We start from the raw sequence: 24,579 nt of genomic DNA, 5'->3' as shown, positions 1-24,579 counted from the left end.
TGGCTGGAGAAACGCAAGGTTAAGTAAGTTCAAGAGTGTGGAGCATTCATCTTCCAGAGCCTGGGCTTTGCCTTCAGCTGCTGAGCACCTTCTTAGTCCACTGTAAAGGGCAATGAGGATGCAGGCGAGCATGCTTCACTCAGGCTTGTGTAACAGAGAATGTTCTGCATCTCCACAATTAACAAAACAAATATTGCTGCCATTGGCCTTGACTTTTCCCAAGGAATGATGCTGTCTCCTCCCCCAGACCAGCAGCACAGCGAAAAGGCAGTGGTGAGCCCCAGCAACCCTGCAGCAGCAGCAGTTGTGGCTGGAGAAACAGGAGGAGATGATGTTGCAAGGGCATCCGGATTCCAGCTTGGCTAGACAAGCACTGATATTTTTCCGTCACATTTGACCCGTTGATGCCTTCTGCTGGAGCTTTCATTCAGGAATGCTAGCTGTGGTCAGGCTGCATGTATTTACAGACACAAATAAGCTGCTGCTGACTGAAATACACCACTCCCATGACTGTGCTTGGCACTACCCTTGCAAGGGTAAAGGCAGATCTCCTTACCCAGTAATGCAAACCCTTAGCAGTGCTTCCTTACCTTTTTTTAAGATGTAACCTCGTGGAGAAGCTGAATTTGGGGGGCTGCTCTGCACTGTCTGTTGCAGCACCACAGGCAGCACTGACAGCATCAACCCTATTCCTTTCTTTTTGTACATTGGCCTAGTAGCCAGGCCTGTGGCACCCTTCCCTTGCTTATTTGGTCCCACACTGCTCCCTGAATACTCTGCAGACCAGTCTGCTTTACAGCCGAGTTGTCTCCCTGTGCAGGGGAAAGAGGGCACTTGCAGCCCAGTCCCCAAGCCTCTTCTCTGCTTTTTTCCTCTCCCTGCCCAAACCACCCCTTAGCAATGAGTCAAATCTTGGCTCCCTACAACTGCCTGGATTGCCCAGTCTCTCAGCCCTAACCCAGTGTTGTGGGAAATGCCACAGCACAAAGGTAATCTGCAAGAGTGCAAGGGAAAGGGTGGCAGGGGGGCACTGCCTGTGCCTCTCCTTTCAGAGTGCAAAGGGGTGGATTTGTTTTTAAACTCCTCACAAATTAACTGAAGCAGGACTGTATTCACAGCGTTTGCTGCTTTGGGTGGCAAAGCTGGTTTAAAGCATTCCTGCCTTTCCTTTCCCTGGGCTTTCCTTCCTGCTCCCCCTTTCCGTGCCTGAGGCAGTATGAATTGCATGAGGCAGCCACGTGAACCAAGCTAAAACTTGCTCTGTCTCCTTAGGCTGATTATTTTCTGACTGCTTTCTATTTTTTCTTTTGTGTCAGTGATGAAATCTCTCTTGCCATCTCGGCACGTGGCAGTGGGATGACCACAACCCCCAAATTTGCCCCATGGATGCTCCTTTCCAGGTGGCAGGGCTAGTCCCAGGTATTCAAAATGCAATTTCTCAGCCTGCAAACTTTAGCCTGGACTTCATTATTGTGTAGGAGAGGCGGAGCTCTGAAGAGCTGTCCCTGTGCAGTACTCAGGCCTGTCCTGCTGCTGGTGGTGCTGCGGGGAGGAGGCGCAGCCTCCAGCCCACCCATGGTGGGTTACACGAAGGCAGCATTTCACCAGAGCCTGCCCCTGCACTTGCTTTCAGATGGATGTGTGCACCCTCCTCCCCTGCTAGGGCAGATTTAGTGGAATCAGGTTGGAAGATGGTATAGATTTCATTTGCCTGAGGTTTTGAGTTTTTTACTCCACCTGATCAGCACCGATGCCACCACTTGCTGCTCTCCTAAAAATCCCAGTTCTGAGATATTTTTAGTATGGTCTGCTGCATTTCTTCAGTGCTGCTTGTAGGAGGGGGTGGGCCATAAAGTTCTTGAAGGAGAGCTGTTTTTACTGAACAAATAAGAGCTTCTGTTTATAGAGGCAAAAACACATAAAAAAAAAAAATCCGGAAGGATGGGCCCATGGCCCTTTTCCAATGAGAAGAGCAAGTCAAAACAATGAACACCATTTGTTTTTGCTTTTCCCTGGCAAGCTTCCTTCAGCTGACTATTGCATGATCTGTTCAGGGTGAAGAGACAAGAAAAAAAGAAATTTAAAAAAAAAAAGAAGAAAAAAAAAATCCAGGCAGTAGCAATTGCTCCAGCTTCTCTCTCCTGCAGTGGCTGCAGCCCTGTCTGTGTGGGTTTAAAGCTACAGCTGTCAGCAGGGTAACCCAAACCCCAGCTCCAGAGGAAAACAGACAGGGCTGGGGGAATGGTTTGGGGGAAAAAATTAAAAAAAAAAAAAAAAGCAAAAAACCAAAGCAAAAGATATGTTGTGAAGCAACAACACTGGTCTTTATCCAGCTCCCTTTCCAGCCAAAAGCTCAGGGCTCCCCTGCATTTCCAGCTGGGCTCCACTGGACCTCACAGCAACAGCCCTCTGGTAAAAAGTCAGCAGTCTGGATGAGCTGCTGTGTGCTCTCAGCTGCCCTCCTGTAGCCACTCGGGCTGGACACCTACTTGCACACCGTAAGGAATGGGTGTTTATATTAATTTCCTCAGGCTAAACTCCCTTTTCCTTGGGCTCCCACCAATTTCCAATCTGTTTAACACCATTGGCTCAGAGCAAGAGCTCCCTGAGGCACTCCCTGCCCCAGGTCAACACCAGTATTAAATCAACACAACTTCTGTGGCAGTCCCTGCAGCTCCAACTCCATGTTTTATAGCCATGCTTTGACTGATAAGGGTCTATTAATAAATCCATCAAGCAGCACCACTGCTGCTGGCAGGAGGAGCAAGCTCCAGTTCTGGTGAGGGGCTCAGTAAAGAAACAATCAACTCTACTCACAGCATCATATATGCACAACTGTTTTATTTTCGGGTTTATATAAAAAAAAATCCTAAAGACTGCAGAGCTTTTTTATCCTAATTTCTTACACATATGGTTCCAAGACCCTGTTTTCAAGCTAATTCCCTCCTAACAACTTGTGATGGAGTGGGTTCCCCTGATTTTTGACCTAGTCACCTTTTCTAATGGGATATGTCTAAAGCTGCAATATGGCACTTGGTTCACTTAGTTGGCAGGTTTAATACATCTGGAAAGCTGGGGTATGGAGATGCACACGGCTCAGAGTCCATCAACACAGGCAGGCGTCCTGCCCTCATGTCTGTGCCTCCAGAATGAACCAGACCTTTCTCCTTACTGTGCAAATAACAGGCTTTGGTCATCGACCAGTCCCGTCGTAAGGGATTCTCGCCCCTGAAGAGAATCCCATCTTCAAGTGGGGAAGCAGCCCGGCCATTGAAGCAATTGTCCATGGCAGTGCCAGGCACTGAGACCCCTTCAGTCAACTGTACCATTGTAAGATTTGTTGAGCTTGTTGAACGTGAACTCTACGTTATGCGTGGAGATCGGCTTCCGGTAGAGAGGATTGGATGCCTTTGGAGAAAGGAGCAGATAAAAGAACAAAGATAAGGAACAAAGTCTGTGTCATGGTAAAAACATAACAATTAGTTTGGTGACAGCACTGTGTTTGGCTTTGAGTTAACTGAACATTTGGATCCAAAAGCAGTGTTGTTTATCCACAGCTGGTCCATCAGACCCACCTTCCATCCTGCCTGCAGGCAGAGGCACTGCCCTCCAATGCTGAGCATCTCCACCCAAAGCCTCCCAGAAGGGCTCCCTCACAGACCTGACCAATGTAGCTGCCACCACAGTCTCCCCTTCAGCCTCCAGCTCTGCTTGGAAATAGATGATGAAACCAAAGGCTGAGTATAGTTGTGCTAAGCATTTATAACTTGCCTAGGAGAAGGCCATGCAAGATGCTGGATCCTGAAGGCATCACAGGGAATGAACACCTGCATCCTTAGTACCTGCCACCCTTCCCCATCACTGCAGAGCTGTTTGCTGCCAGAGCATCCTAATTACCCCCCCATACACCAGCAGCACCCCCAGCCCAGGCTCACCATTTCATATCTGGCGCGGGAACGCTCGCTCTGGAACCGGTCGAACTCCCGCCTGTCGTGAATGGTGACCAGCAGCTTCCAGAGCGCCAGCAGGATGATGCCGATCAGCACCACGCTGCCAATCACTGCCAGCACGATGGTCACAGCACTGGGGGCTGAGCTGCAGGCTGGCAGTGAGGGAGAAAAGCTAATTAGCTCTGGTGTGAGTGTATCCCGGATCAAGATACCGGGATGTAGTAACTTGGACTGCAGCCACTGAGCAAGTGACCTCAGGCAGCACTAGCAGCAGTGGCTAAATTAAAAAAAGCAACAGTCCCCTCTGAAATCAAATTGTTGTTTTTGGTTTTTTTTATTAAATAAATTCCTGGCTAGAGGCAGGTCAAAGGGACACCTCTCATGGATGTCACCAGAGCTGGGATGTCACGTTGTAGGGCTGCAGTGCCACTGTCCAACAGTGACGCAGTGTTTTAATGCCAGGTCACCCATGTGGGACATTAAGGTGCCTCTGGCACAAGCCAGCTCAGCTTCTCCCACACAGAGACAGGTGATCACTACAGACTTTAAATAAGGACATTAACTGTCAGCTAATCAACTGGTCTTTCAATTAAGCGCAAGCTGCAGCACAATTGAAATAGAACATGAGGAATCTCAGTCTTTCCCATATTGGCCTGTGCCTCAGAGGACCACAGCAGATCACAAGAAGCTACTGCTGGATGCTTGCCAGCTTGTCCTGCAACACCACAAGGGGTTTTCTTTGAGCAACTGCATTGCATATGATTAAAATAACACCAGGAAGCACAGCTGTCTGCACAGCCTGTGCAGGGAACAGGGGAGGGGAGAAGGGACACCCAGCTCTCACACTGTCTGCATCAGAGCTCTTTGGCAGCATGGAAATCCTTTGGTGGTACAGGGCTTTCCCAACATCCTGACTTAACTGGCAGCCACACCAGGTGTCCTCTTTTGATGTTTTTGCTCCCAGGGACTTTATCTCCAAATCAAGCATGCTTTGTGCCTGCTTCTTTCTAAATTAAATAGGCTCCATTTAATTCAGCCTCCTAAAGCTCTTCAGCCACTTGCTGGCAATGCTGATGGCTCAGGTGCAAGGTTTACTCTCACAGCTCTTTTTTACTAAGTTAGGAGCATTTGGAGCTGGGTTTCACCACAGTAAAACACTTCAGTTTAAATCACCCTGGCTTATCTGCTCACACATGCAGCCAGCCTTTCTGCAACCCACCAGGCTCCCCAGCAGCTCATCACCTCTCCTGAGGCAGCCAGTGCTGTCAGAAAAGAAACCCAAGGGGGGGGCCAACCTGGCTCTTTGAGGACAGTGAGGTTGGATTTCCCACTGGGAAGCTCCAAGTAGGTGAACTTCATGACACAGTTGTTCACTGGGTAAGCGCAGAGGACTGCATTGGGGTCATCCGTTTCTGGAACCAGATACAAGAATCACAGGATTTTCTATAAGTTTTTATATATTTTTAAAAAATCCTAAATACTGCAGAACTTTTGCACCCTAATTTTTCAAATAAATGCTTCCAACACCTTCTATTTTTTAACATAATCCCCCCCTAACAACTTGCAAGGATATAGGTTCCCTGATTCTGAACTAGTCGCCGTGTCTAATAGGCTAAGTCTCAAGCTGCAATACAGCACTTGGTTGACTTAGTTGGCAGGTTTAATATTAGGAATTAGCACATCTCTCCCCTGCAAGATAAGCAGAGCTTTCCAGGGATGCCTGGGAGCAAAGGAATGGGGAGTAAGCCTGGAAAGCAGCACAGTTTGATCACAACTCATACAAATTGTAACTGAGCAGTGTCCAGATTTACTGCTTGAGAAAATGTGGCACTTGGCAAACACCGCATAGCAAACAGACTCAACCTCACACACACACATTCTTTCTTCATGCAAGTCTGCTTTGGCAAAAAATGGCATTTCCTTCTTAATTTGCTAAATTTCTTGAAGAGTGGAAGGGAAGGGAAAGGGAAAACAAGGGGCACCGACTCAGGGCCAGCAGCAGCAGCAGCAGCCCATGGCCAGCTTGTGCTCCAGCTGTACCGAATGGTTCCAGCTCCGGAAACGGCTGAGAGGTTTGTTTTTAAAGAGTGAGATAAAAAAGGAAAATGGGAAAGGGGAGGAGAAAGGGAGGGGGAAGGGAGGAGTTGGTTGAAAGGATGATGTGTAGATGTGGGAGTTGCAAGAAATGAGAGGACTTTCATTCCTGGGACCATGCACTGTGTGTTTGTGTCTGACACACCATAGCACTGGACAGAGCCTGGTCGCTGTGAGGTGCTGCCTGAGGAAGGCTGCTTCACAGAAACAATTTAAGATTGAGCAAAGCCAACACCTAAGGTTTGCAGATCTAGCCTAAGGGGTGATATTGCAGGGACAGTGACCGGAGGGAGTTGGGGAAGCATCTCTGGCTGGGACAGGAGCACAACTCTGCAAGCCTGCAAGGGCTGAGAGTTTCATGGGAGAGGAATTTGGGGAGCCAGTGCTGCTGGCTGGCAGACATGCATGACCTTGTCTTAGGCACCTGGAATTAGCTTTCCACAGCTCTTGTATCCATGCCTGTCATGCTGAAAAATTATCGCATTAATGGCCACTGCTATGCCAGCCCCTTAGCTCTCTCCTGTCTGTTTGTTTTTCCTTTCAATGCTTTTGACCTGTATCCAATTAAAAGATTAATACCCCCCATTTCAACAGCTGAGCTCAGATGCAGCTGCCCCTCTGGTGAGTCCTGACACGTTCCTGGTGTGGACAAACCTCAGCTGTTCCTACCCTGGGACCAGAAAACCTGCTCTATCTACACAGCGGTAGCAAAGCATGGAAAAGTGCTGATTGTTACAAAGCAAAGTACTGATTAGATTAATAGAGATAATACTTCCATGTTTCTTGATTAATGCCCTTTTGAGTTGAGCAGCAGATCTTAGTTCCTGCAGCTCTAGCTGCTTTTACTCCCATCCTTGCACCATTATTTCAGTAAAAGATACAGTGATCTAAGTCTCAATAGTAATGATTTCTGTTGATCTTTACTAGGTTTCAGAGATCAGATGTCAATAGAGAGAGGTGTGAAGGCTCCATTGAGTTTTCAGGTCCACTGATGTGTGCTGCTGCCAGGTTCAGCTTGGAGCAGGACCTGTCATGCTCCTCTGGAACTGAAAGCTCCTCTCTGGAACTGTCAGGAATGCCAAGGTAATACTGCAGAAGTGAAGGAGATCCTGCAGAGTCCAAAGCAAGGTATACAAGCCTCCCTTGAGGCAGCATTCTGGCTCATGAGTCCAATGACAGAGCCTCTGCTCTACAAAGCTTTGAAGCCCTGACTGTCATTTCCAGAGTCAAAAAGCAGCTGGGGTGTTTGAGGCTGTGTTCATTGCAATTTGATATTTAAGAAGGTCCCATCCTCCTCTGCCAGGACAATACAGACCTATGCATTCTGTGACAAATATCAGCATTCTGCCTTTCAGCCTGGGACTTGTAACATGTGCTAAATTATACAAAAGCACTTGAAAACCAGGATTTGGCCAAGTCTGCCTGTGAAGAAGTCCATAGTCCATAAGAACTTTAGGAATATTTTGCCTTTTCTCTTTCTCTAGCAGCCCAGATCTCCAAGCCACAAAGTGCCTTAAGCTCCCAAGATCTCAGCACTATGTGCAATCTGACTGCAACACTTCAACAGAAGCATAAGCATAATTCCCAAAAATGTCTTAAAGCAGAAATTTGGCTGTTTTTTTTTCTCTGAAAACCATGCAGGGGGCTGACAAACTACAGCCCAGCCTCACCTTCCAGGGAGCAGGCAGAACAAAAGCTGACTTTGGCATAGTACACTAACCAGCCAGGAGGGATGAGCTTTGATTCCCAATATTTGCTGGCCAGACAGGTATTAGAAAGGAGCTTTGTGTGTTTTGAACTTCCAAGCCTCTCACAGTGTGCTGCTGCAGGTGCACTCCCTGCTAAACTGCAGGGTGAATGGAGAGAATGAGGGTAAGTGTCCCAAAGGAAAGGGTAGGAAACTCCACTGATCATAATTTAAATGCTGGACACTGGATGTGAGAGAAGTCAATGGGAAAAACATCTCCTGCAGACAGCTTGGGAGGAAGTGGGGGAAAGGCTGAGCAAGGTGCGGGACTCCCACCTCTATAAACTAAGGAAGAGGAGGAAATGCCAGATGCAGACAGTAACTTATCCCTGCTTGATCTATATCCTTCCCTCCAAGAGATACTGCTAAGGCCAAGATCAGGATTGTGATTAAATCTGTCACAAGTCTGGATCCTCTCTACTCCCCTAAATAGCAACCAGGGATTCCCAGAATATATCTTGAAAAGAGCAGGGAGAAAGTCATCTGCTGAGAGATGCACATGTGGGGTGACCTCTACAAAAGGACACAAAGGGCTGGAGATTACCAGGGGGACTTGTAGCAGTCAGTTCCACCAAACCAAAACTCAGCTTTGCTTTCTCTTACAAGCTCACTTCTTCCAAAATAAAACCTCAGAAGATTAGAAAACATCTTTTTTTGGGTGACACTTTGTCCTTCTGCACTCTCTCACGACTCATCTGTCTCATGTAACCTCATCCCACTCTCTTTGCTCCCTGCACTGGCAGTAGTGATTAGATGTTATTTAAAATCAAAGAGTTTTTTACTTCAGTATGGATTACAGCCCAGAGAGAGCATCCCATACACCACACATACACACACTACCTACACACATTTCTTTACAGGTAAGTCAGTCTGGTTAAGAAGAGTTCAATGTCACAGCCACCAGTTCCCACCACCTGCAATCCTGCTGCTGCCAACTCACCAAGAACATCCACAGTAGTGATGATCTCATCCTTGCAGTGCTTTTGGCAGGTTTGGTTATCAGCCAGTCTTCCTGAGTTAAACAGCTTGCATTCAATGCAATCCCTGCAGGAACACACAGAGGGGAGGATTAAGCACATATCAGAAACATGAGCGTAGGGATTCAGCCCTTGGGAAGAGACTCCCTGGGTGCTGGTCTGGAGGCTGCACATCTGCACCACAAGGAAGGAACAGCTTCAGGGCCAAGCATCTCTGCTGCAAGGATGGATTTATTTAGGATTCAATGAAGGTGCAAAGCAGCTGGTAGGTTTGGGGTCTGTTTGCCCTTTGGATGTCAACTACTGCAAAATCCATCCTGCCTGAGATCAAGGCAGACAGTCCTGGTGCTCTGTGCTAGTCTGAGGCACCTTCATTGCTGTGAGGCAGGGGCAGTGATTCAGATTCCAGTCCTCCCCTCCTCTACAGCTCTCTGCACCTAGACATCTGCAGCTCAGAGTGCAGCAAAACTGGGGTTGCCAGTCTTTCCTGCAGTGAGACAGCACCTGAAATGAACAGGGACATGAACCTACATGAGCACTAGGGCAACAAGACTTGTTGCTGCTCAAACTGGGATGCTGGCAGGTTGCTCAGCATGGGCTCCTAGCAGCAGTAGGCTTGCCTGGAAGTGATCACACATTTAACAAAGCAGGAGTAATTCCTTGGCTGAAAAGTCTCCCAGGAACCGAAGAGCTGCCCTTCCCACCAGTGAGAAATCCCTCCTGAACTGTGAGTACCTTTTAGTGCTACAGACACCTGGGCAGGTGGGACACTTCTCACAGGTCTCTCCGAAAGCCCCTGGCTCGGTGCACTGACACTTCCCGCAGACGCAGGCACCCCGGCCGCTGCACATCTGCCCATCGCTGGAAACACAGCTGTCTGTCTCCGTGGAGCAGTTGCAGTTGTCCCCGATGTACCCGGCGTGGCACTTGCACTCCCCGCAGTGACACTCCCCGTGACCTGAAGGTGAGAGCAGGGGAGAGGTGTCAGCAGAATTCGGGGCCACCGGTGGGTGCTGTGGTTGGGAGGGTCCAGCAACCCAGCAGGAAGAGCTGCCAGAGAGACCTTACCTGGCAGGGCAACAAAAAGATGCTGATGGGAAACATCTAAATATCAAGTTAATACCTACATCTAGCAGTAAAAAATACGTACTCACTCCTCTATAGTTGCTCAAGACAAATGGGCACCTCCCCCTTCCTACTTTTGTATGAAACAATCTCTTCTTTCTCTGTCTATATCAAGAGATATTAAGAATGGAATGGATATTAAGATATTAAATTAAGAATGGAGATATGAAGAATGGAATAGTTCTTCCTTGCTGGTTTTGAGCCCAGAATTCAGCAGCAAAAAGCCTAGCAGGTTGCCCACCTCATAAAGTATTTCCTTCTCTTTCTTAACAGTTTTACTTAAGAAGTTCTTCTAAAATTTTGAAAAAAAAAATATCAACAAGCACTATTTCCTGTATCCAAACAAGAGCTCTGTGTCCCAGCCAGAGCCATGAAGATTGCTGGGGCCAGCTGAACCCCCCACCAGGGAGCAGCTCAGGGCAGCTCACAGCAGAAATGGATGAAGAAACCAATCCAGTAAGGGCTCTCCTCCATTGAAGCATTTCCTTGGAGCTACAGGGTTTAGTGAAGGGCTGAGAAAGTCAACAGGCTCCAAAGCTGTCAGTGACAGTAGGTGAAGTGGCTGTCCACTGAGCAGCTGGTTTCAGAGATCCATCTGCTGGAGACTGCTCACATTCTTCCATGGCCAGTCCCTAGAAGGGATGCCTTTGCAGGCACAGTTTATAGAGCTGAAGGGTTTGTATACAGTGCTCATCAGCAACCTAATTACAGCTCAGCTTTTCCACTGGCAAGAGCCTCGAGCACCTCAAACATGATAAATTATATACATGCTCCTTTCACTGACACAAACCCACAGATCTCCCTGCCTCTCCCACCATGCCAAGATTACCAGAGGCTGTGGATTGCCAAGCTATATCCCTTGCCAAAAGTCACAGGAGCACCTTCTGTTTTACTAGGCATCTCATATACCCCAGCACATCACAAGGTGTCCTTTTACAGCCTCCTCTGCACTCCCACCGTTTGCTTTGGATCCAGCCAGCATATTCAAACATTACTGGACAAAGGAGATTATGTTTACAAGATCTCTAGAGGTGACCTCCTTCTGTGCCTACATCTGACGGAGATTAAAATCCCTTGCTCTGCTTGCCTTCACAACGACAGCCTTGCCCTTTCCCCAGATAGAAAGCTCCAGGTTTGAGCCCATGGGCTCAGCTACATCCACAGCTGCTGCTGTTTGGGGGGAAGCTGCAGAGTGGGGACTCCCAGGACCACCACTTCACAAGGAAACCAAATGGGGTGTCTGGCTTTTATTCACAATTAATTCAGGTGATTGGGCTCTCACATACAGCAGGTTTGGTGGCTCCACGGCAATGTGTGTGTCCAAATTAGCTATAAATTATGGTTTTCTTAAATGGCATTATTTCAAAGAATCCAAAGCAGCTGGCAGTTAGTAAACGTGCTCAGGCTTGAATTTGAACTGTGAAGGCCAAGAGAAGCAAGCTGATGGTATTCATATCATCCCCAAGTTCTCCTAGGACACCACAGAATGCAGCACAAGAGGTGACTCCAGAGGAAATCTGTCTCTGGACCATAAAATGGTTCCATTTTTAACAGCATCAGAACTAGGTCATAGGAGGCTAGAAAGACTGCACATTCCTTCCAGCCCTGGGCAGGCTGGAGGTGGAGCCTGAAATTACTGTCCTGGGGAAGGGAAATGGCCATTTGCAAATAATGCACCCTATTAAACCACTGTGATTGGAAAACTTAAGAAATATCATCTTAAAGGATGTGGTTTTGTTTATTGACGGGGATGAAGAAAAAGCCATTCTGCATGAGGATGACTAAGTGTGGGGTGTGAGCTTAAAATGTCAAAACATGCTGACATGTGTTTCCTGCCCTGGCCACACTGGCCTAGTGTGCAAGAAGTCACTGGCTGAAGCTCATTGTGGTCAATGTGCCAAGAGTAGGAATTTCCATCTTGACCATCAGTGGCAAAGATGCCACATTCCTGCAAACACCATGAGCTACACTTCTGGTGCCATCCATCTCCCACACAGCCTGGAGATGGGCACAGTAAGAGTCGTCCCACTTCTCAACATCCAGCTGGAGCACCAGAAGTGGGAATACACAAACAGCGGAGTCCCAGGGCAATGTGGCAGTGAGGCTTTTGGTGACAGTGACCCAGAGCTCTGATTTGCAGAGTGTTACCCAGTACTCCCATTTTGCAGCACAGTGTGCCGCCTGTTCCCAGTCCCAGCTCTCCCATGGTCACACACAGTGCTGATGTGGCTAAGCAGTCTCTGTGCCATCATGCCTGCAGGAAACCTTCCATCACTGTGCCCATGATGAACTCAGTTTCACTTCCCAGTTTCATTTCCACAGCAATGTGTCCTCAAGGAGGGTGTGTTTCAAGACACCTCTGCACCAGCAGCAGTCTCATGGTGCAGGACATCATCCTGGACTTTAACTCCCTTGAACACTTTGAATTTGTACATTCTCTGTTAAAGCTGTTTTGTGAAGCCAAAATACATTAATTATGTTCTCCAAAAATAATAAGAGATGTTTTCTTCTGTTCCCATCTTTGAAATGAGACAAGCTTAGAAGTTTAAAAGATCCAAATCTAACTAGGAAATGAAATGCTCCCTCTGAATTTGATAACATCCTTTCCAGCCAGCTCCTGACCTTCTGGGGGGTTGGGGAACTAACACAAACCACATGTCAGGAGGCTGCAGAAACCTGCTGGGAGGGTGTGCAGAGGAAAGCAATGCTTTTGTGGGAGGAGAGCAGTCCCCAGACTGAGCTTGACCAGTCTGGGATCCATCCGGGCAGGAGCCATGGCGTGCACTGCTCCCAGGGACCCCACCAGAGCGGGCCGAGACTCACAGCCCAGCTGGTGCTTCCACCTCTCCCCATCCCAAAACACACCCACCCCACTGCTGTGCCCCAGCTGGGATGCACATCTCACTGTCACTCAGGCAGCTTCTGCCAGGACATCCAACCATCCTCATTTCACCCTAGCTGCCCCCCAGGATGGCAGCCACAGGCCAAACCGTCCCTGCCCTCAGCCTGGCACCGCACAAACGCTGCTTGGCACCCCCACACCAGCGCTGTTCTTGCTGTTCCCAAGCAGGATCATTCCCAAATCAGGATAGCAGCTTTTGGCAGAAGCTTCCAGCCTCTGACCCTGGTTTCATCCCAGGCTTCCTGACAGCAGGCTGTGACCCTGGTTGGCGGGACAGCCCTCCGCAATAACTGTCTGCCTTTTAGGAACTGCACCAAGAGGGCTGAAACTCACTGCACTAAAAGCTCTGTCACTATGGCTCTTCAGAGAAGGTAGCTTTCCTAAAGCCTCCTACTTCTGGGGACGACAAAGTCATGCAAAAAATACCAGCTGTCTTTTGAAAGAAAAAATATGATCCTGGCTTTTATGCAGAGGTAGAAAAGGTTTGAAAACAAGCCCTCTCCAACACTCCTTTTTTCCCCATCTTCTAGAACATTAAACTGATGTGCCTAACATACAAGAAAAACAAGTCATGATTTTTAAGCCAGTTTAGTGGTTTCTGAAAATTCAGGAGGAGAAAGATCATACCATATTTTGTTCCCATTAAATCAAGCCACTTATTTTTGTGCCTTTGTGCGCACATCCAGATTCTGGGTCAGAATCTCCAAAAGGCTGTGCTTTTGTCATTTTTGGTTATTTGAACAACTAGTCTGAAATAGAAAAAAAAAACACAGGAAAAACAACGAAGAGAAATAAGTTATGGCAAGCAATTTCCAGATTCTCCAGTGTCATCCCTTTAACAAGCCCTGTCTGCTGTGCCCATCACCCAGAGAGCCCCAGTGCAGAAGGGGTCCACAACCGTGGATCAAAAACATCTGCTCATGAGAGAAGTCAAACCCTACTGACATAGGGCACTGCTTGAGCACCAGTTTGAGCACCAGACCAAACAACCTCTCAGCAAAAGTGCTTGATATCTGGGGGAGAGGCTCTGTGAACAGCACATTTTGAGTGGGAGGAAGAAGGGCAGCAGAAAAGGCTTGGAACACTTAGAAAACATAGGGCTTTTCGTTTGTGAAAGGGCTAGGTTAAGACACAGAGCCTGCTTAGGCAAATAAATCATCAACTTCCTTAGTAATTTCTTTCCAGGCTCAAAGCAGCCGGTGCTGACCATCAAGAGGCCAGGTAAGGCCAGGCCAGGCAGCCTGCCCATGGCACAGCTCAGGCCCTCAGCACTGCCAGATGGTCGCATCCACAGGGACCTGGGGAGAGCTCCAGAAATTTTAAACAGCGGGGATGGGTTTAGGATCCACCCCCTGGGTCATGTCAGTCCAGCAGGGAAAACAAGGGTGGCAATGTTGGCAGCAGCATCCCCAACCCCTGCAGCCCACTGAGCATAACAACCTCCTGGTGCTAAGGAGGCTACTACAGAAACACAGAAAAATGTCAAGGGTCCAAGGTCTCTGTGTAATCTGAAATTCATCTGACTGTCTCCACTCACACCAGGACAGAGCTTGACCATACTTATTTATCCGCAATGCAATACTGAAGCAGCAAAACAAACACTAAGAGGTCAGTAAGAAGTAAATAGTGCTTTTCTGAATGTTATTTACAAGACACCATGGATCTGTACATCTTCCCATTGCAATGGATATTTATATCCTGAAGCATATGGGTTTAACCAAGATTTCAGTCCCAGCACTGGGCTCACCGATCATCAAAAACGGCACTGAAGATGCAGAGTAATGAAACCAAAGGTGAAGGAAGAAATGTGGGCTCGAGCTGCTAATTCAGCCATGGGTACCACAAGTGCCATCACCAGCTGGACATTACTGCCAGCATCCCCCACAGTGCAGCACTGCCATTACAAACACCCCCCTCAGCACTCCAGTTTCTCACTCACTTGGGAATTTCTGGGTTCAGTGAGAACTGGGCAAGGAAAACATGGTTTTGGAAACTGCTGTTTCATGAAGGCATCTGAGAGCTATCCGGGGCAGGCGGATTTCCTGTGGCAGCCCTGGCCAGCCTTTCCTCATTTTCCTTCTCTCTGCTAAAGAAATGGAACTGAAGCTGAAACACAACCACGAGATACAGCTGATGATCCATCAGAAAGCCAAAATGGGCAGTGAGAAGTCATTTCCTGAAAGAGATCTAAAGCTGCATTTCTTAAAATAAAGCCTTCCCTTTTTTTTTCCCCCCCCAAGTAAGCTCAGCACTCCACAAATCCTTGACTTCTACTCAAATTACTCCTCAGCCAAGCCTGCTACATGTTGCCTTTTAGATGGAGACCCAGAGCTGGGAATTGGAGCTTCCAGGTCCTTCTGCCAACTCTGTTACTGATGCAGGGAGAGCTATGGAGAAAGGTCTGCTGCCAGATCCTGCCAGAGGCACAGAGCTTCATCCCGAGTAGGGGCAGCTGGAATGGATGTGCTGGTTTCCTTCGAGCCATGGGCCCAAACACCATCCCACCACTCTGGGCATGTGCTCATCCTTGGCTTTGTCACCCCCTAAGAACCTGACATGGAAGGCACTGCAAGAACTGCCAACAATTCAGACTACTCCTTAAGCCAGATCAGAAGGGGGTGGTGTGTGTGAATCCTCTGGGGTTTTTGCCCCTACTGTGTCTCCCGCCAAACCTCTAACTCAGGAAAGGGACAGTGGCCCTTCTTATCAACCTCAATCTGTTCACATGCAGGTGTTCATTGATCTCCCATGGTACACAGCAACACCTCTCCCACAGCAGTGCTCCTCTCTCCAGCCCCTCATAGCCTTGCTCACAGATGAAACCTCCCTGAATGCAGATCTCTCCATTTGTTTCCTTTCTGCCCAAAAAGCCTGACAAATAAAACAGCTTGACAAAAAACCCATTTTCCACTTGGCACTCCCAATCCTGCCCAGCTACCACCAACACCCACAGGTCCAGAGCCAGGAGCTTCTCCCCCACTTACACAATTCCTGGCCTGCCTCTGCTTAGATCTGCTTGTACAACTCTGCACTTCAGCTTTAGTCACCATGAAGGCTCTGGAAAATTTGGAAACACGAGGGGACCATGTGGCAACCATGCAGTTGCTGACAGGCATAGAAAGGGCTTGAGGGAAGCCATAGTGTTGCAACTCTTCCATCAACACAGGATGCTTCCAGGAAGGATAACCTTCATCCTCCCACTCGGATGCCTGAGCTGACTCCTATCAGCTCCTACCACCCAAAAAACCTCCAGAGATGTTCTTAAAACTTGTCTCCAAAAACAAAGCTCCATGATCCCAAATTCCTAAACTCCAGGGTCAAATTCTATGGTTCAGGTCCATCCTTCAAATAAAAAGCAGTTTAATTCCTTAACATCCTGCTGAAGCACAAGTGGGTTGAATGTCCTTTCAGCTGGACCTTGTTGAGAGGAGTGGGCACTGGAGTAGAGAGGGATTCTTCTCTGCAAAATGCAGTGCCATGGGAGCCTTGCCCAGTTCTGTGTTTAGATGCAAACACATTATTTGGTGCAAGTTCACCAAAGGTCCATGGTTTTGTTACAGATATCTCCCTTTAAAAAGTACCTGAAAAAAGTCATAATACCACTCAAAATAAGACAAAGGAGAAAAAAAAAAAAAAAGAGAAAGAATGAACACAACAGCATGTGCTGCACTTCCCTTTCAGATGAATTACTTAAGCTCAATTTTTTAAATGAAACTGAGCAAAATTCACAGGTTGCCAGTCCATGTCAAGAAATGCAGAGACCCACTCATTCCACTCAACTGCTGGTCTGAGGCTTTCACCTGCCTTAAAACCTCAAATACAACATTCATTTCCAAATGTGCATTTCTGTCAATAACTATCACCAGAGAGACCAAATTCAGACACCAAACTCACAAAATGCTGGCCAGTAGAGCATTTAAAGCCAGCTTGTTCTATGATCATCTAAACTTTATTTTCTGAGTTCACCTTGGCAGGGCTTCTGTGGGGTTTTTTGCCCTGGCAGGGGGCAGCTGCACAGGACAAGGGGTTTGGGTACGTGCATGAATATTCAATGACAGCTCACATGGTGTGCCACTTTTAGAGCAGTGCCCCAAGGAGGGAGCTCTGGCTCCCATGAAGATGTCAAAGACGTCACTCCTGTATTCTTTAATTCTGCCCTGGCATTTAATGCTTCATTAGCATGCATTAACACTTGCTAAAGGTCCGCTCAGGGACAAGGAGAAACTGCAGTGAAAAGAGGCAGGAACAGCAGCTCTCTGTGCGGGTTAGCCCTCAAGGAACTGCTGCCAGATCTGGGGGGAGCGGCAAGGCTTGGACAGCAATAAGAGCCTGGGCAGGCAGAAAGGAGGGGTAAAAAAGGGCAGCTTTGCCCTTTCGTGCCAGGAATAGAGACTCTGGGAGAGCAGTACTCTCTGTTGGGAGAGATTGGGGAGAGAATCTCCAGCTCAGTTGTGTTTCAGTGAAAAGCCAGCAAGATGGGACAGGCAGGGTATGCCTGCTGCCCGAAACACCAAGGAACAAAAGGAATAAGCACAGCACTGATGGAATGGAATCATCATTTGATGATGATTTGATGATTGATTGGCAGAGTCCAACTCAGCAATAATCAATAATATTTAACAGGCAATGGTGCAATGCTAATGCCTGGTGGTGTAATAGCAAATACTGCATTCAGTTGCTATGAAAGAAATCTAGAGGAGCTTTTTGATGGAGCACAGAGCATTCTAGCTAAGAACCATCCACCTGCACTGACCTGCAGCCACCTCTGACCTGAAGCACAGCACGGGGGCTGTTAGCAGTGCAATTAGAGGGGGGATCAGGCATTTTTACATTGCAGCTACAAGCACTGGCCATGCTTTCACAGGTCACAGCCAGCAGACAAGGGTCACCCCATGCTGTTTGTCTCAACCCAGAGGCCATTTGAACTCTGGGATCTTTAGCCTTTTGAAAAGACAGGGAGCAGGATGGGGAGGCACACACTCTTGGAGGAGAGTGGCACATGACTCAGTATTAAACTGAAAACAGAAGAGAAACCAGGTTAAAGGGGAAAAAATAAACTTGGAGAGGAAGAAGAAGAGAAAGATTGGGGAAGGATGGAAAGGATGCCCTGGGAGGAAGCAGTTTCAGGAGCCAGCCAAAGACTGAAGATGTGAGTAAATACATGCACTGAGTCAGCCCCATGCTCCTCCAAAAGGCCACTGAGGATCTGTGTGCCAGGCTTCATGAAGATGAAATTTGGAGTGCAAACACCCCCCATGTGGTTCTCAACCCCTCTATGCATTGGGACTATAAGCCACAGCTCCTGGAGATAAGCACACCCAGAACACCGGGACACCCTGCTGATTTTGGTCCTGGCTAATGCTCAGGAACCCTTTGCCTACAAGTTAAAACCAAACACTGCTACAGTGGAATGCTACTGCCAGCCAGCCACTCACACAACTCAAGGGTGGAATCTCTCTACAGCCTTTCAAATCATCTGGGAGCTCAGGGCTGGTTGTCCCTGCCCTCAAATAAACCTTCCCTGCACAGAAGGTGCCACCCTGGCACAGCAAGCACATAATACAAGCACAGAGCACCACAGGCTTTCTACAGTGTGAGGTAAGCGTGTCCCAGACATGTCCCTGCAGTTTCTGCTCCTCTTCACACTGTGTGAAGAGCAGACTTTCTCAATGACACTCCACACTAAAGGCTGAGAGGTTTCAAGTGTTGCTCTCAGAGCTCACTGCTGTCTGGCAAAGCATGGCCAGACCCAAGGCACCACAGGAAGCAGCCCAGGATGACCCCAGTGCTCAGACACCTTGCCAGAACAAGGCCTAAAAGCCAACATCCCACATGTGTCAGCAGCAGCAGGCACGTCCACAGTTCCTTCCTCACCTGTGGAAATGTTTTGTAAATCACTGCTTGAGTAATCATGTTCTGCTGCTCCAAAATGTTGCAAAAGCAAGGCAGCCCCATGCTCTGCAGGAGGGCAAGCAGGAATGCAGGAATGCCAACAGTTCAACAGCTGGGCTCAGAAAAGATCTGGTTTACAGAAACACTTTTTTTTTTTTTTAAAAAAAGGCCTTTTTCTTGATTTGGGACTTAGATATCATGCAGCCAAATGACACTGGACACACAGCCAAACAGCATCTGCAGGGAGCTTGTAAGCACGGCAAGAGTGGCATCAGTCTGGGCAGGATAAAGGTGGATTCAGCTGACTGCTCTGCCCCACCACAGTCCTCAGCCCTGCCTGCTCCTGCTGACCTGGTCCTTACAGGTTGTTTAGGCTGACCCACTGGATGGGAATAAATGAAGCTGATCTAAACCTTCCATTTCTTTACAGCAAGCCACGTGATGTCTGTCAGTAGAACAGCTTTGCAGTTTAACCCCAGAAAAGGAACAGGACAGCAGAGATGCCCCATTTAATTTGTTTCTTACTGAATGTTCATAGTCTATTCTTACTGGAACTGTTTCACAGGTGCAGGAGGGATGTAAGCTGGAGAGAGGATGCCCACCCAGTAGTGACACCAGGGACATGTGCTCTGGCCTCAGCTCCTCACAGCTATGGGAGTCAGCAAGTCAGAGGTTTGTTTTTCCTTCTTATTCAGGGGATTGTTTTGTTTTATCCATTTATTCTCTGGCACGCAGACCTCTCAGGACAGGACCTTTGGCTGAGCAGCTCCTGCAGGTGATAAAAGGAAAGACCAAATGGGAATGCACCAAGGAGAAAGGTCTTTAGGAAGCTTGAAGATAAACATGCAGTCTGACTGAGTTTTGACCACACTATAAAAGAGAGATGGTACAGCAGTGCCATCTCCTTGTCTGTTCTGGGCATAAGGTCCCCTGGGCTCCACAAGTGGCACTGTAGGCAAGAGACCTCAGGGTGCCTGAAACCAGGTTTGTGGGCTGCCAAGGAGCCATGGGCACCCTGTGCCCCACAGAGTGTGACAACATACACAGACTGCTGTGTCTTCCACCCCAGACTTTTCTTTAGCTCCCTGTCTCCTACCCTGCTCTTGGGTGGGGAAAGGGGCATTCACAGTGCTACAACACCTGAATGACACAGGTTTTGTTTCAGAGGACTTTACTTGGTTTGCTCACCCCAAACCACCCACCCATGCCCTGCACCCTGACAGCACCCGCAGCCACTGACCCCTGAGCCCCCAACCTGCTGCTAATGACTGGGACTACTCACAAAGCAACTGGTACTGTGAGGTTACAGCACAGTGACCCGAGCTGACTGCATCCTCTGTCACCAAAATAAGCCTCAAATGTGCTGGTAGATGTGTGCTCCCCATCCTCCTCCCACATGGGAAGCAGAGCGGGATTGACCCGCGGGGCAGACACCCCAGAGACGGAACTGCATCTCCCTGCAGCTGCCTGGCTCACAGCTGCACTAGCACTTAGCAACAGCCAAAGGATTATTTTTAACTTCCATATTTATATGGTCCTTTTGTCTCTCCCCTTCAGGTTCTCTTTTACTAGGCAGTGCTCAGAAAAACCTACAGATAACAAGACTTGACGTGACTTAAAAGGAAAAATCGCAGATGTGGTTTAGGCTCTGTTCCCTCTCTTCTTTCTGCCACAGGCCACTCCCTTCTCTTCTGGCAGGGATACCCTTGTCAAAAGCCACCCCACCCTCAGCACAGCCACAGACAGTGGGCACAAAAGAAGTTCTCCTTCCTCCCCAAACCACATCACCTGCACTTCAGAGGTTAATAAATCAAATACTACCCATTTATTTCTTAACAGTGGCTTTTGGTAAAAGTTTAGGCATTAGGAATGAGGAGAATTAAGACCAAAAATAAAATGCTGTTGGGTGTCTGAAAGATGTGGATCACCTTTATTCTCACATCTGAGCTTTCAGATGCACACCAACATCCTCCATCCAAGAGGCAGTTACTATTACCACCCAGGACACTGGGTAGGTAAATAGTAACTACAAAAGTATCTGTGGAAGAAAGTCTAATTCCAGACAATGTGTCCATGGGCACAGTGATTTGTAGAGTAACCGATCTCATCCAAATCCCCAAATACCCCCAAATACCAGCAGAGGAATCAAACCCAAGTGCTACTCTCAAAGCATGGGGCTCTACTGCAGGACCAGAAACTGGGACACTGGCACTGAGCCATCATCCCACTGGCTGTTAAATGCATTATGGACAGGGTCAGTGAAAACAAATTGCAAAAGCATGAGTGAGGTTTCTAATTTGAGGCTGTGTTAAAACAAAACAATACAAAACAAAAAAGCCTTATCTCCCTGGGCCTTAGTACAGGCTAAAACCTCCCTGAGCTTCCCCATTTACTACAACCAAGAGAGGAAGCACTCAGAAGTAAATACTGAGGACTTGTATGAACTCAGCAGTTTTTGAAGTGGTTTCTGCAGGGCAGCTGGAGTTGCATCACACATCAGTTTGGTTATTCTCTGCAAAATAAACCCCAAATTTTCAATGAGCTGTCTCTTCCCATATCCCATCTCAGAAGTGATTCTGGCACTTGCATGTACTTGCAGGTTTGACACCTGATGCTTTATTGCTGACCTGAGTTTTCTGTGTCACTGGAAGCCCTGTGCTGGGGTAAGGGAGGCCAGAGCAGCTCCTGTGCTCCAAGACATCCCCATCATGCTGTCACCTTAACCAGTTCAGATGCTCACAGCTGCTTACAAGCTAGAGAGACATTGAAGGGCTTCATTTACAGGTGCGAAACTGTTTATAAATCTGATTTACTGTCCAATTCTAAAAAAAAATGAAGAAGAGAAACCACAAGACCTGATTCCTCAAAGCTGGACCTCCATCAGTAGCTTCCATTTTGCTCAGGCAGTATGGATTTTTGGGATGAGATCTTTTGTGTTTTAGGGGGAGGAATGGCTGCAGCATGACGAGTGCTCTTCTGTAATTAGTGATGTGCATGTGCACAACCAGAGTCCTGGGCTGCAGAGCACAAATGACACTCGCACAAGGAGCTGGGGAACAGTGGTGGTAGTTAAGGAGCTATTTCTTTAGAGACCCATATGATGCCATATTACTCTGTGTCCCCCCATCCAAGAAAAAATAGGTCTGGAGCAACTGAAGCTAATGAAGCTTGGCCTCCAACAAGCCAGTCTTTCTTCATTAGAGGCAAATGTGTGATGCCCTTACTGGGGCCTCTGCCCCCTCCTGCCACCTAATTTTATGGGACCTTCAGGAATGCAATTAGGGCAGAGATGTTTCCTCCTTTGTCAAACTGCCTGGCAGGCAGCCAAGGAGTTCAAAAGCCTGTGGGTTGTGCAGCCAGCTGCCCCTTCCCCAACCCAGCTGCAAGCAGGAGGGCTTTCTGCCCCTCTCCCACAGCCACCCACATTTCAGAGCAGAGTGACAAAGACCTCAATGCAAAAAGGCAACCTCTCCACCCAAAGAAAAACTGGGAGTAAAGCATTTGAGAGTTTGGGAAGCCTCTGCCTGCTGTATCAGAGCACAGTGCTGCAGATAATCAATCCAGCCACGTTTCTTCTGGAAGAACAGAACACTTGTGCAACCCACCCCCTATGGCCCCTCCAGAAGCTGGATTAATGGTTTGAAACAGCTACTCTGGAGTTGTTAACTGGACTTGGGGAGCAGCAGAACAAATGCCACTTATTAGTGACCAAGTGACACTGATTCTGAGTTGGATTCAATTTGAATTAACATTTACTCCACATTATAAATTACTCCCTTTTCCCACCTACCTCACCAATGCAGGAGGCACATTAAACCTCCCACTAACAGAAATTAAATTCTTGCTGATTCCTTAGATTCTTTCTCATCTAAGATCTGCTTCTCCACTTAATGAGGAGGACTACAAAAGGACTGGAGCCATAGGCAGCACTGTCTGCAGGTGCAGATGAAGGCATCTCTCCTCTCAAATGCTGACAAAATGAGGCTCCAACATTTATAAACGGACCCAGGAATTTCAATCTTTTTTTCCCAGGAAAAGACAGTGAGAGCAGGGTGTCCTTTCACCCCCTAGCAGGAACAAAAACAGCAACCAGCCACTGTACCAACTGCCCTGGGAATCAACCTGCTCCCAAGACATCACCCAAACTCTTCTGCCCAAGTCTACTACACATGCTGGTGAACAGATGTTCAGTGCTGAACTAAACACAGCTTTGGCATAGCCCTGCCATGCAAGCTTGTGGGGGGCTGATAAATCCCAAGCTTCTTGGCCTGACAAAGCCATCTCAAAATGTTATGTCACTGGCACAGTACTTGCTACAGCTCAGATTTAGCACCATGAGTGCTGGAATTAATGGAAAAGAAAAATGCCAACAAACCACCTCACGCAGCCATGCCAGACTCCATCCCATCCCTTGAGCAAAGAGCTTGCTTGGCCTCAGCCTACCCTTTGTTTTCTTTCATAACTATAAAAAGGAGTTTTAAATTACTTAAAAAAACTCCAGCAAGTCCCAAACCAGCTATGCTGCTCTTCCCAGCACCAGACATCCCCAGAGGGACAGAAGTAAGCAGGTGCAGCAGAAGATACATAACTTGCTTTCCTGCGGAGCTCTGGCCCTCCTGCTGAAAAGGAAATTTGAGCAGAGGAGTGTCCTTCCCTTGCAGCAACTGCTACAGCAGTAACTCACAACCTCACCTTATAGCATTGCTGCCCTGCTCGCTTTTTGGGTGGGATGATGCTATCAAAGCAATGTGGTCTTTTGGAGAACTTCCAGGCAGCAGTGCTCCTAGTTACTTCACTGCTGAGGTTAATTTTTCCCCCCATCTACTTTCAAACACCTTTCTCCTGATTGCTCCCCATCTTTCCACTCATGCACCAGCAGGGAGAGCCCCACAGACACCCCAGTCTGGGCAGTCACTGTCAGGGTGGAATTGGCCTTTCCCACTGCTCTGCAGCAGGGATCTCCAGGGCAATTCCAAACCCAGAGCATTGTCTGCCTCATCTTCAGCAGTGACAAAACCACTAGCCAGGCTACAGGAAAATTAACACAAACATCCTCTTTCCACCTAACAACACAACTGCCTCAAACAGCCAGAAAATTGCAACCAAAGCTTTAATGCCCCACTCTGAAATATGCAGGGTAAGATAAACAGCAGCAGGAAAAAAACACCACTTCCCTAGAGAAAATATAAAAAGTAGCTATTTTTTCCAAGCTTACACTTGTTTGGAATTTTTGTCCAAGGTTTTTAGCTACACAAATATTTCACTTGCTTGAAAGCAGGCAAATTTTGAAGAACAACCCTTTGCCCTGATCCAACTGAGGGAATTTTGTCTGAGGGCTAATCGAGGCAATTATGTTCAAGGTAAATTATTTGACCTTGGACTGATGGGGTTTGCTAAAACCATTTTAGCAAACACAGCTAAATAACTCTTCTACCTTTGTTTAAGCAAAGCTGCCTGGTTACAGCTTTCCCAGTGAATTACTTGTTTTCCCAGTGGGAGAAAAATCCATACAAAAAACAGCTTTAGGAATCTTTAAAACGGATTTTCTCTAATAAGTAACAGCCTGAAACACAATCTTTCCTTTCACCTGTGATGCACCAGGGGATTACGCCGAATACTTCATTTTTAAAAGAAGATTGTTTCTGCCTAGGCAGGGAAGGATGGCACACATAGGAAAAAACAACCCATGAAAACATCAAATAAGCCTCAGAGGATTCAAGGCTGTGCTGGTTTACACTTTCCTAAGGAAATACATCAGTGTGCAAGAGATGCGCACAGTTACATTGAATTAACAACACCAAAGCCAAGACTCTGCTCATCTCCATGGGACCCAGGCAGCAGACAAGCCTGCAGGGAGGGAGCCTTTGACTCCAATGCTCAAAACCCAGTTCT

General features: G+C 47.7%; 1 protein-coding gene across 1 annotated transcript in view; it reads right to left on the bottom strand.

The window, feature by feature from the left end:
• Nucleotides 1-2,821: 2,821 nt before the first annotated feature.
• The window catches only part of ITGB5 (integrin subunit beta 5), a 56,757-nt gene continuing 34,999 nt past the window's right edge, over nt 2,822-24,579 (bottom strand). Inside the window, exons 11-15 of the mRNA XM_005519642.3 lie at nt 9,504-9,726; nt 8,732-8,835; nt 5,246-5,362; nt 3,936-4,102; nt 2,822-3,408 (exon numbers count right to left, since the gene is read on the bottom strand). Coding sequence (XP_005519699.2) covers nt 3,313-3,408; nt 3,936-4,102; nt 5,246-5,362; nt 8,732-8,835; nt 9,504-9,726 — 707 coding nt within the window. The 3' untranslated portion in view covers nt 2,822-3,312. The remainder of the gene's footprint in view (nt 3,409-3,935; nt 4,103-5,245; nt 5,363-8,731; nt 8,836-9,503; nt 9,727-24,579) is intronic.

Source organism: Pseudopodoces humilis, chromosome 8 (assembly GCF_049639895.1).
Source record: "Pseudopodoces humilis isolate 2021_Gansu_Grassland_sample_001 chromosome 8, ASM4963989v1, whole genome shotgun sequence".
In the NCBI taxonomy this organism is placed as follows: domain Eukaryota; kingdom Metazoa; phylum Chordata; class Aves; order Passeriformes; family Paridae; genus Pseudopodoces; species Pseudopodoces humilis.
This window is presented reverse-complemented; position numbering and strand designations above follow the sequence as displayed.